The sequence below is a fragment of the Cololabis saira genome, chromosome 11 (assembly GCF_033807715.1).
Source record: "Cololabis saira isolate AMF1-May2022 chromosome 11, fColSai1.1, whole genome shotgun sequence".
Lineage (NCBI taxonomy): Eukaryota > Metazoa > Chordata > Actinopteri > Beloniformes > Belonidae > Cololabis > Cololabis saira.
The window spans coordinates 1,310,591-1,322,943 of record NC_084597.1 but is presented as its reverse complement, the minus strand read 5'-3'; the positions used below and the strand labels follow the sequence as shown (position 1 = coordinate 1,322,943).

Below are 12,353 nucleotides of genomic sequence, written 5' to 3'. Positions count from 1 at the left end.
TTCTCCTGAAAACTCTTTATTTCTCTTTATTTCTCCTTAAACCTCTTTATTTCTCCTTAAACCTCTTTATTTCTCCTGAAAACTCTTTATTTCTCCTTAAACCTCTTTATTTCTCCTGAAAACTCTTTATTTCTCCTGAAAACTCTTTATTTCTCCTGAAAACTCTTTATTTCTCCTGAAAACTCTTTATTTCTCCTGAAAACTCTTTATTTCTCCTGAAAACTCTTTATTTCTCCTGAAAACTCTTTATTTCTCCTTAAACCTCTTTATTTCTCCTGAAAACTCTTTATTTCTCCTGAAAACCTCTTTATTTCTCCTGAAAACTCTTTATTTCTCCTGAAAACCTTTATTTCTCCTGAAAACTCTTTATTTCTCCTGAAAACTCTTTATTTCTCCTTAAACCTCTTTATTTCTCCTGAAAACTCTTTACTTCTCCTGAAAACCTCTTTATTTCTCCTGAAAACTCTTTATTTCTCCTGAAAACCTTTATTTCTCCTGAAAACTCTTTATTTCTCCTGAAAACTCTTTATTTCTCCTGAAAACTCTTTATTTCTCCTGAAAACTCTTTATTTCTCCTGAAAACTCTTTATTTCTCCTGAAAACTCTTTATTTCTCCTGAAAACTCTTTATTTCTCCTGAAAACTCTTTATTTCTCCTGAAAACTCTTTATTTCTCTTTATTTCTCCTGAAAACTCTTTATTTCTCCTGAAAACTCTTTATTTCTCCTGAAAACTCTTTATTTCTCTTTATTTCTCCTTAAACCTCTTTATTTCTCCTTAAACCTCTTTATTTCTCCTGAAAACTCTTTATTTCTCCTTAAACCTCTTTATTTCTCCTGAAAACTCTTTATTTCTCCTGAAAACTCTTTATTTCTCCTGAAAACTCTTTATTTCTCCTGAAAACTCTTTATTTCTCCTGAAAACTCTTTATTTCTCTTTATTTCTCCTGAAAACTCTTTATTTCTCCTGAAAACTCTTTATTTCTCCTGAAAACTCTTTATTTCTCCTGAAAACTCTTTATTTCTCCTAAAAACCTCTTTATTTCTCCTGAAAACTCTTTATTTCTCCTGAAAACCTCTTTATTTCTCCTGAAAACTCTTTATTTCTCCTGAAAACCTTTATTTCTCCTGAAAACTCTTTATTTCTCCTGAAAACTCTTTATTTCTCCTGAAAACTCTTTATTTCTCCTGAAAACTCTTTATTTCTCCTGAAAACTCTTTATTTCTCCTTAAACCTCTTTATTTCTCCTGAAAACTCTTTATTTCTCCTGAAAACTCTTTATTTCTCCTGAAAACTCTTTATTTCTCCTGAAAACTCTTTATTTCTCCTGAAAACTCTTTATTTCTCTTTATTTCTCCTGAAAACTCTTTATTTCTCCTGAAAACTCTTTATTTCTCCTGAAAACTCTTTATTTCTCTTTATTTCTCCTTAAACCTCTTTATTTCTCCTTAAACCTCTTTATTTCTCCTGAAAACTCTTTATTTCTCCTTAAACCTCTTTATTTCTCCTGAAAACTCTTTATTTCTCCTGAAAACTCTTTATTTCTCCTGAAAACTCTTTATTTCTCCTGAAAACTCTTTATTTCTCCTGAAAACTCTTTATTTCTCCTGAAAACTCTTTATTTCTCCTGAAAACTCTTTATTTCTCCTGAAAACTCTTTATTTCTCCTGAAAACTCTTTATTTCTCTTTATTTCTCCTGAAAACTCTTTATTTCTCCTGAAAACTCTTTATTTCTCCTGAAAACTCTTTATTTCTCCTGAAAACTCTTTATTTCTCCTAAAAACCTCTTTATTTCTCCTGAAAACTCTTTATTTCTCCTGAAAAACTCTTTATTTCTCCTGAAAACCTCTTTATTTCTCCTGAAAACTCTTTATTTCTCCTGAAAACTCTTTATTTCTCCTAAAAACCTCTTTATTTCTCCTAAAAACCTCTTTATTTCTCCTGAAAACTCTTTATTTCTCCTAAAAACCTCTTTATTTCTCCTGAAAACTCTTTATTTCTCCTGAAAACCTCTGTTTCCTGGTTTTTGAAGTCAAATCACCTTTTCCTAAGTAATTGTAGTAGAAATATTTGTCACATCTGTTTAGAAAGAACAGTCTTCAGGTTAAAATCTGAACCTTTTTTTCGTGAGTGATCGGGGCCGGATTACCACGCTGCCTCATGTTTTTCTTGTTTTTCTTCTCTTTTTCCTCTTTTTTTCCTATTTTCTTCTTCTTTGTTCCTCTTTTTTCTTTCTTTTTTCATCTTTTTTCATCTTATCTTTCTTTACCTCTTTTTTCCTCTATCTTTTTTAATCTTTTTCATCTTTTTTTCTCTTTTTTTCCTTTTCTCTTTTTTCATCTTTCTTTCTCTTTTTCATCTTTTTTTCTCTTTTTTCCTTATTTTATATATCATCTTTCTACTTGATTGAAGATTGAAAGAAAGAGGGAAAAAAGATGAAAAAATAGAAAAAAAGGTGAAAAAAGAGGAAAAAAAACAGGAAAAAAGATTATATTATATTATTATGTATTAACTAACTTATTGTCGTTGTTTTCTCCTGTCTTTGTTTTTCTCCAGGCCTGAATTGGTGGTAAAGAAGCTCCGATATTACGCTCGCTACATCGTGGTGTGTTTACTGCTCAACAAGATGGAGCTGGTCAAAGTGTTGGTGAAGGTACGACGCTAACGCTATGCTAACGCTATGCTAACGCTATGCTAACGCTATGCTAACGCTACGCTAATGAAATGAAAAGAAAGGCGAAATTTCGAGAAAAAAGTCAAAATTTCGAGAAAAAATTAAGAAAAGAGAAAAAATTCAAAATTTCGATAAAAAAGTCGAAATGTCGAGAAAAAGTCAAAAAAAGAGAAAAAAGTTGAAATGTCGAGAAAAAAGTAAAAAAAAGAGAACAAAGTTGAATTGTCGAGAAAAAAGTCAAAAGAGAAAAAGTCAAAATGTCGAGAAAAAAGTAAAAAAAAGAGAAACAAGTCAATTTCCATGTAAAAAGGCAAAATTTCCAAAAAAAAATGTGAAATTTCGAGGAAAAAAGGTAAAATTTTGAGAAAAAAAGGCAACGCTTTTAGAAAAAAAGGCGAAATTTTGAGAAAAAAAGGTGAAATTTCAATAAAAAAAGTCAAAATGTCGGGAAAAAAGTAAAAAAAAAGAGAAAAAAGTCGAGATGTTGAGAAAAAAATCAAAAAAAAGAGAAAAGAGGCGAAGTTCGAGGAAAAAAAGGCGAAATTTCGAGAAAAAACGGCGACATTTTGAGGAAAAAAGGCGAAATTTTAAAGAAAAAAAGCGAAATTTCAAGGAAGAAAGGCGAAATTTCAAGGAAGAAAGGCGAAATTTTGAGGAAAAAAGGCAAAATTTGTTATGTGTGTTATAAACGTGTCATGCTTCTCTACCCTGGTGTTATAAACGTGTCATGCTTCTCTACCCTGGTGTTATAAACGCGTCATGCTTCTCTTCCCTGTTATAAACGCAGGAATTGTCTGAAGAGATTGAAGATTACACGCAGAGATTCAACACCGAGGATCAGCTGGAATGGAACCTGGTTTTACAGGAAGTGGCAGCTTTTGTGGAGGTAAGAAAAGCTACGACTGTAACACCGTAACAATTTTTTTTTGTTCGTTAGTGCGTGCGTGCGTTTTTTCGTGCGGGCGTGCGTTCTTTTGTGCGCTTGTGCGTTTTTTCGTGCGTTTTTTTGTGCGTGCATGCGTTTTTTCGCGCGGGCGTGCGTTTTTTCATGCGTGCGTGCGTTTCTTCGTGCGAGCGTGCGTTTTTTCGTTTGTGCGGGCGTGCGTTTCTTCGTGCGTTCTTCCGTGCGTTCGTGCGTTTTTGCGTGCGTGCATGCGTTTTTTCGTGCGTGCGTTCTTTTGTGCGCTTGTGCGTTTTTTCGTTCGTTCGTGCGTTTTTTCGTGCCTTCCTTCATGTGTTCGTGCGTTTTTTTGTGCGTGCATGCGTTTTTTCGTGCGTGCGTTCTTTTGTGCGCTTGTGCGTTTTTTTCATTCGTTCGTGCGTGCGTGCGTTTTTTCGTGCGTGCATGCGTTCTTTTGTGCGCTAGTGCGTGCATTCTTTTGTGCGCTTGTGCGTTTTTTCGGTCGTTCGTTCGTGCGTGCGTTTTTTTGTGCGGGCGTGCGTTTTTTTGTGCGTGCATGCATTTTTTCCGTGCGTGCGTGCGTTCTTTTGTGCGCTTGTGTGTTTTTTTCGTGCGTTTTTTCGTTCGTTCGTGCGTGCGTGCGTTTTTTCGTGCGTGCATGCGTTTTTTCGTGCGTGCGTGCGTTCTTTTGTGCGCTTGTGCGTTTTTTCGTTCGTTCGTGTGTGCGTGCGTTTTTTCGTGCGTGCGTGCGTTTTTTTTCGTGCGTGCATGCGTTCTTTTGTGCGCTTGTGCGTTTTTTCGTTCGTGCGTGTGTTTTTTCGTGCATTTGTGCGTTTTTTTGTGCGGGCGTGCGTTCTTTTGTGCGCTTGTGCGTTTTTTCGTGCGTTTTTTTGTGCGTGCACGCGTTTTTTTCGCGCGGGCGTGCGTTTTTTCATGCGTGCGTGCGTTTCTTCGTGCGAGCGTGCGTTTTTTCGTTTGTGCGTGCGTGCGTTTTTTCGTGCGGGCGTGCGTTTTTTCGTGCGTTTTTGTGTGCGTTTGTGCGTTTTTGCGTGCGTGCATGCGTTTTTTCGTGCGTGCGTGCGTTCTTTTGTGCGCTTGTGGGTTTTTTCGTTCGTTCGTGCGTGCGTGCGTTTTTTCGTGCCTTCTTTCATGTGTTCGTGCGTTTTTTTTGTGCGTGCATGCGTTTTTTCGTGCGTGCGTGCGTTCTTTTGTGCGCTTGTGCATTTTTTTCGTTCGTTCGTGCGTGCGTGCGTTTTTTCGTGCGTGCATGCGTTTTTTCGTGCGTTCTTTTGTGCGCTTGTACGTTTTTTTCATGCGTTTTTTCGTTCGTTCGTGCGTGCGTGCGTTTTTTCGTGCGGGCGTGTGTTTTTTCGTGTGTGCGTGCGTTTTTTCATGCGTGCGTGCGTTCTTTTGTGCGCTTGTGCGTGCGTTATTTTGTGCACTCGTGCGTGCGTTCTTTTGTGCGCTCGTGCGTGCGTTCTTTTGTGCGCTTGTGCGTGCGTTCTTTTGTGCGCTTGTGCGTGCGTTCTTTTGTGCGCTCGTGCGTGCGTTCTTTTGTGCGCTCGTGCGTGCGTTCTTTTGTGCGCTCGTGCGTGCGTTCTTTCGTGTGTTTTTTTGTGCGTGCGTTCTTTCGTGCGTTTTTTCGTGGGGGCGTGCGTTTTTTTGTGCGTGCGTGCGTTCTTGTGTGTGCTTGTGCGTTTTTTTCGTGCGTTTTTTCATTCGTTCGTGCGTGCGTTTTTTCGTGCGTGCGTGCGTTTTTTCGTGCGGGCGTGCGTTTTTTCGTGCGTTTTTTCGTGCGTGCATGCGTTCTTTTGTGCACTTGTGGGTTTTTTCGTTCGTTCGTGCGTGCGTGCGTTTTTTCGTGCCTTCTTTCATGTGTTCGTGCGTTTTTTTTGTGCGTGCATGCGTTTTTTCGTGCGTGCGTGCGTTCTTTTGTGCGCTTGTGCATTTTTTTCGTTCGTTCGTGCGTGCATGCGTTTTTTCGTGCGTTCTTTTGTGCGCTTGTACGTTTTTTTCATGCGTTTTTTCGTTCGTTCGTGCGTGCGTGCGTTTTTTCGTGCGGGCGTGTGTTTTTTCGTGTGTGCGTGCGTTTTTTCATGCGTGCGTGCGTTCTTTTGTGCGCTTGTGCGTGCGTTCTTTTGTGCGCTCGTGCGTGCGTTCTTTTGTGCGCTCGTGCGTGCGTTCTTTTGTGCGCTCGTGCGTGCGTTCTTTTGTGCGCTCGTGCGTGCGTTCTTTCGTGTGTTTTTTTGTGCATGCGTTCTTTCGTGCGTTTTTTCGTGGGGGCGTGCGTTTTTTTTTGCGTGCGTGCGTTCTTGTGTGTGCTTGTGCGTTTTTTTCGTGCGTTTTTTCATTCGTTCGTGCGTGCGTTTTTTCGTGCCGGCGTGCGTTTTTTCGTCCGTTCGTGCGTTTTTCCGTGCGTGCATGCGTTCTTTTGTGCGCTAGTGCGTGCATTCTTTTGTGCGCTTGTGCGTTTTTTTTGTGCGTTTTTCGTTCGTTCGTGCGTGCGTTTTTTTGTGCGGGCGTGCGTTTTTTTGTGCGTGCATGCATTTTTTCCGTGCGTGCGTGCGTTCTTTTGTGCGCTTGTGTGTTTTTTTCGTGCGTTTTTTCGTTCATGCGTGCGTGCGTTTTTTCGTGCGTGCATGCGTTTTTTCGTGCGTGCGTGCGTTCTTTTGTGCGCTTGTGCGTTTTTTCGTTCGTTCGTTCGTGCGTGTGTTTTTTCGTGCATTCGTGCGTTTTTTTGTGCGTGCGTGCGATCTTTTGTGCGCTTGTGCGTTTTTCTTGTGCGTTTTTTCGTTCATTCGTGTGTGCATGCGTTTTTTCGTGCGGGCGTGTGTTTTTTCGTGCTTGCGTGCGCTCTTTTGTGCGTTTTTTCGTGCGGGCGTACGTTTTTTGACATTTCGACTTTTCTTCCTCAAAACTTTTTTGCTCAACATTTTGACTTTTTTCAGGCGGTTCCGGTGGTTGTTCTGATTGTTTGTTGTTGTTACAGGCGGACCCGGTGGTTGTCCTGAACGACAACAACGCCCCCGTCGTCGTTAGCAACCGTCTCCAGGAAGGAAACGTTCCTCCACTGGAACAAGGAATGGTGGTCGGGCAGCTAGCGCTCGCGGACGCGCTAATCATCGGGAACTGTTCCAACCAGGTGCTAATTACTAATTACTGCTAATTACTGCTAATTAATGACTAAATACTGCTAATTACTGACTAATTACTGTTAATTATTGCTAGTTACTGACTAATTACTTGTGTTTCAGTGAGATGACGTTGTTATTTGACAATTTTCACCTGTTTCAAGTAAAGAAAGAAAGAAAGAAAGAAAGAAAGAAAGAAAGAAAGAAAGAAAGAAAGAAAGATGACGTTGTTTCTCTGTTTCAGGTGAAGTTTAGTGAATTAACCATCGACATGTTCCGGGTTCTACAAGCGTTGGAGAGAGAACCGGTGAATCTGGCGACTCAACCGTCCAAGCAGGGAAACCTGGTGAGTCTTTATTTAAATAGCGTCTATTCCAGCGGTCGCAACTGACATGTTTTACATCCATATTGGACCAAAAACACAGAAAACTAATGTCCAAATTCTGGGAAAAAAGTCGAAATGTCGAGAAAAAAGTCGAAATGTCGAGAAAAAAGTTAAAATTTTGAGACAAAAGTCGAAATGTTGAGATTATTATTATTACTTAAATGTTTTATTTCCAGCCGGACCGTTTGATTCTAGTGTTTTATTTTGTGTCGTTTCCAGCCGTGCGTGCGTTTTTTTTTGTCGAGGAAAAAAAAGTCCAAATTTTGTGAAAATTTCGAGAAAAAAGTAAATAAATAAAAAAGAAGAAAAAAAAAGTAAATAAGTAAAAAAGAAGAAAGAAAAAGTAAATAAATAAAAAAGAAGAAAATAAATAAATAAAAAAAAGAAAGAAAGGAAAGAAAAATAAAAGTAAATAAATAAAAAATAAGAAAGAAAGGAAAGAAAAAAGGTAAAGAAAGGAAAAAAAAGAAAAAAATAAGTAGGGGTAAGAAAGGGAGAAAAAGAAAAAAAGAAAAAACAAGAGAAAAAAGAAAGTAGAACGCCCAAAAAAATGTGATATTTAATAACAGATTAATGGTTTAATGTGATATTTAATAAAAAGGCTTGTTGTGTGATTTTATTTCTCCACAGGAACCAAACGAGAAACCTCCGAAGAGAGAAAACCCTCACAAATATCTGCTGTACAAACCAACGTTCAGCCAGCTCTTCTCTTTCCTATCCGCCTCTTTCAAGGTCAGTGTTTCTCTTTCAAGGTCAGTGTTTCTCTTTCAAGGTCAGTGTTTCTCTTTCAAGGTCAGTGTTTCTCTTTCAAGGTCAGTGTTTCTCTTTCAAGGTCAGTGTTTCTCTTTCAAGGTCAGTGTTTCTCTTTCAAGGTCAGTGTTTCTCTTTCAAGGTCAGTGTTTCTCTTTCAAGGTCAGTGTTTCTCTTTCAAGGTCAGTGTTTCTCTTTCAAGGTCAGTGTTTCTCTTTCAAGGTCAGTGTTTCTCTTTCAAGGTCAGTGTTTCTCTTTCAAGGTCAGTGTTTCTCTTTCAAGGTCAGTGTTTCTCTTTCAAGGTCAGTGTTTCTCTTTCAAGGTCAGTGTTTCTCTTTCAAGGTCAGTGTTTCTCTTTCAAGGTCAGTGTTTCTCTTTCAAGGTCAGTGTTTCTCTTTCAAGGTCAGTGTTGGCTCTTTCAAGGTCAGTGTTTCTCTTTCAAGGTCAGTGTTTCAAGGTCAGTGTTTCTCTTTCAAGGTCAGTGTTTCAAGGTCAGTGTTTCAAGGTCAGTGTTTCAAGGTCAGTGTTTTAAGGTCAGTGTTGGCTCTGATCTTCTGAATCTGAATCTGAATCTAATTCCAGCCTCTCTGGGGTTAGGGTTTTACTCTGGGTCACTTGTGAAACTACTTGTGGTTTTGATGTATTTTATTTCTGTTCTTGTTTCCAGGAACTTCCTGCCAACAGCGTTTTACTCGTTTATTTATCAGCGACTGGAGTTTTTCCTTCCGGACATCCGGAATACGAAGGTACACAAATAAATAAATAAATCAATAAAACTATAAACATTCACTCCTTTACTTTGTGAAGTGTGAACATTTATGAAGTTTTATAAAAGTAATAATGATAATCTGCAGTTTGACTTTGTGTTGTAGCAGCTTCTGTGTAATACATGCGGCTCTTTAGCGCCGCCCTAGTGGCTCCTGGAGCTTTTTCACTAATGTTTCACCTTTTTTCTTCTTTTTTCTCTTTTTTTCACCTTTTTTTTCCTTTTTTTAATAATTATTTTCTTCTTTTTTTCCTTTTTTTCTTCAGTTTTTCTTTTTTTTCTTCTTCCTTTTTCCCTTTTTTTATCTTTTTTTACCATGTTTTTCTTCTTTTTTACTCTTTTTTTCCTTTTTCTTTTTTTTCTCCTTTTTTTCTCTTTTTTCCTTCTTTCTTTTTCTTTTTTCTTCTTTTTTTCCTTTTTATTTCTTTTTTTCTCTCTTTAGCGCCGCTCTAGTGGCTCCTAGAGCTTTTTTAAAAATGAAAATGGAAATCGATTGGGAGGGAAATATATTTTTGGTTTTAATGTGATTTCTGTAGGTGGAAAAACACGACACAAACATTCTTAACGTTTTCCAATGCTGTAAAAATGTGTAGAATAAATATTACATTTCAACATTTCTGTTAACCAAGTTTTATACGGAAGTATCAGAAAGATTGTTTTATTTTTAACTTACTTGTCGTTTCCAGCCGGCCCGTTTGAATCTAGTGTTTTATTATTTAAATGTGTCCATGTTTCCAGCCAGCGAGTGTTTTTTCTTTCGTGCGAGCATTTTTTTTTTCATGCAAGCGTTTTTATTTTTCGTGCGAGCGAGCTTTTTTTGTGCGTTCATGCGTTTTTTTTGTGTGTGCGTTCTTTTTGTGCGAACGAGCGTTTTTTTGTGCGTGCAAGCGTGTTTTTTTCATGGGAGCGTTTTTTCGTGCGAGCGAGCATTTCTTAGTGCGAGCGTGCGTTTTTTTTCGTGCAAGCAAGCAATTTTTTCGTCCGAGCAAGCGTTATTTTCGTGCGAGCGAGCATTTTTTTTGGCGAGCGAGCATTTCTTAGTGCGAGCGTACGTTTTTTTCATGCAAGCGAGCGTCTTTTTCGTGCAAGCGTGCGTTTTTTTGTGCGTGCATGCGTTTTTTCGTGCGTGCGTTTTTTCGTGCGAGCGAGCGTTTTTTTCATGGGAGCGTTTTTTCGTGCGAGCAAGCGTTTTTTCGTGCGAGCAAGCGTTTTTTCGTGTGAGCGAGCATTTCTTAGTGCAAGCGTGCGTTTTTTTTGTGCGTGCGTGCGTTTTTTTGTGCATGCGTTTTTCCGTCCGAGCGAGTGTTTTTTTCATGGGAGCGTTTTTTTCGTGCGAGCAAGCATTTCTTAGTGCGAGCGTGCGTTTTTTTGTGCGTGCATGCGTTTTTTCGTGCGTGCGTTTTTTCGTGCGAGCGAGCGTTTTTTTTCATGGGAGCGTTTTTTCGTGCGAGCAAGCGTTTGTTCGTCTGAGCGAGCATTTCTTAGTGCAAGCGTGCGTTTTTTTGTGCGTGCGTGCGTTTTTTTGTGCATGCGTTTTTCCGTCCGAGCGAGTGTTTTTTTCATGGGAGCGTTTTTTTCGTGCGAGCGAGCATTTCTTAGTGCGAGCGTGCGTTTCTTTTCATGCAAGCAAGCAATTTTTTCGTCCGAGCATGCGTTCTTTTTGTGCGAGTGAGCATTTTTTTTTGCGAGCGTGTGTTTTTTCATGCAAGCGACCGTTTTTTTCGTGCGAGCGTGCGTTTCTTTTTCGTGCAAGCAAGCAATTTTTTCGTCCGAGCATGCGTTTTTTTTGTGCGAGTGAACATTTTTTTTGCGAGCGTGCATTTTTTTTCGTGCAAGCGACCGTTTTTTCTTGCGAGCAAGCAATATTTTTGCGAGCGTGCGTTTTTTCGTGCGAGCGACCATTTTTTGTGTGAGCGTGCGTTTCCTTCCTTCCTTCCTTCCTTCCTTCCTTCCTTCCTTCCTTCCTTCCTTCCTTCCTTCCTTCCTTCCTTCCTTCCTTCCTTCCATCAGATAAGCTTGTCGTTTGCATGCGGACCGTTTGATTCTAGTGTTTTATTATTTAAATGTTTTATTTCCAGCCGGACCGTTTGATTCTAGTGTTTTATGATTTAAATGTTTTATTTCCAGCTTGATTCTAGTGTTTTATCATGTAAATGTTTTATTTCCAGCTTGATTCTAGTGTTTTATCATGTAAATGTTTTATTTCCAGCCGGCCCGTATGATTTTAGTGTTTTTTATTTAAACATTTTATTTCCAGCCGGCCCGTATGATTCTAGTGTTTTATTATTTAAATGTTTTATGTTTTCTCATGTAAATGTTTTATTTGCAGCCGGCCCGTTTGATTCTAGTGTTTTTTATGTAAATGTTTTATTCCCAGCCGACCCGTTTGATTCTAGTGTTTTATTATTTAAATGTTTTATTTGCAGCCGGCCCGTATGACTAGTGTTTTATCATGTAAATGTTTTATTCTAGTGTTTTATGTTTTATTTGCAGCCGACCCGTTTGATTCTAGTGTTTTCTCATGTAAATGTTTGATTCTAGTGTTTTATCATGTAATTTATTCCCAGCCGGCCCGTATGACTTCGGGGGAGTTCTAACCAACACCAACCGGGACGTGGTGAACGGAGAAACGCTGACCAAGAGAAACCAGGCCCAGAAGGAAATGCACTGGTGAGTTTACCGACATATTTCTGCTTTTCTCTTTATTTCTGTCCCGCAGGTGATCAAGGTTTGTGTGGAGGTTTGGGTTAAAACAAATACAAAACAAAATGAATAAAAAAGAAGAAAAAGAAAAAAGTAAATACATTTAAAAAAGGAAAGAAAAAAAGTAAATAAAAAAGTGAAAAAAGTAAAGAAAGAAAAAAGAAAAACACATAAAAAAGAAAAAGAAATAGAGAAATAAGAAAAAAGGAAAGAAAAAAGAGCAAAAAATTTAAAGAAAAAATAAAGAGAAAAATTTAAAAAAAGGAAGGAAAGGAAAAGAAGAAAAAAAGTAAATAAAAAAAGAAGAAAAAAGGGAGAAAAGTAAATTAAACAAACAAAAATAAAAGTAAATAAATAAAAAAGAAGAAAGGAAAGAAAAATAAAAGTAAATAAATAAAAAAGAAGAAAGGAAAGATAAATAAAAGTAAATAAATAAAAAAGAAGAAAGAAAGGAAAGAAAGAAAAAAGAAAAAGGGTAAAGAAAGAAAAAAAGAAAAAGTAAAGTAGAGGTAAGAAAGGGAGAAAAAGAAAAAGACACAAACACACTTATTACAGAAAAGAGCTTTACGGATAATTAATAGATCTGACTATTATGAATCAAATAATCTCTTTTTAAATATAATATTCTATGATATAGTAGAGCAGAAAACTGTTCTTTTTTTTTCCTTTTTTTCCTTTTTTCTTTTTTTTTCTTTTTTTCTTTTTTACATTTTTTTTTCTTTTGATTTTAGGAAAAGCTCAAATATAAATATTTCAAAATGTTCAATAGAGGAAGTTTAAGGTTTTATGTGGGAGTGAGTTCAGGAAGGTCTTCCTCTAAAGGAAGTAGAGGAAGTAAGAAAAAGAGGAGGAAGTAGGAAATAGAAGGAGAGGAAGTAGGAAATAGAAGAAGAGGAAGTAGGAAATAGAAGAAGAGGAAGTAGGAAATAGAAGGAGAGCAAGTACCAGAGGAAGTAGGAAATAGAAGGAGAGGAAGTAGGAAATAGAAGAAGAGGAAGTACCAGAGGAAGTAGGAAATAGAAGAGGAAGTACCAGAGGAAGTA

At 37.8% G+C, this 12,353-nt stretch overlaps 1 protein-coding gene across 1 annotated transcript in view; it reads left to right on the top strand.

Annotated features, from left to right (window-relative positions):
- The window catches only part of scai (suppressor of cancer cell invasion), a 72,404-nt gene that overhangs the window by 47,054 nt on the left and 12,997 nt on the right, over positions 1–12,353 (top strand). The window contains 7 exon segments of the mRNA XM_061733223.1: positions 2,557–2,653; positions 3,462–3,560; positions 6,565–6,717; positions 6,951–7,052; positions 7,722–7,823; positions 8,509–8,587; positions 11,175–11,277. Coding sequence (XP_061589207.1) covers positions 2,557–2,653; positions 3,462–3,560; positions 6,565–6,717; positions 6,951–7,052; positions 7,722–7,823; positions 8,509–8,587; positions 11,175–11,277 — 735 coding nt within the window.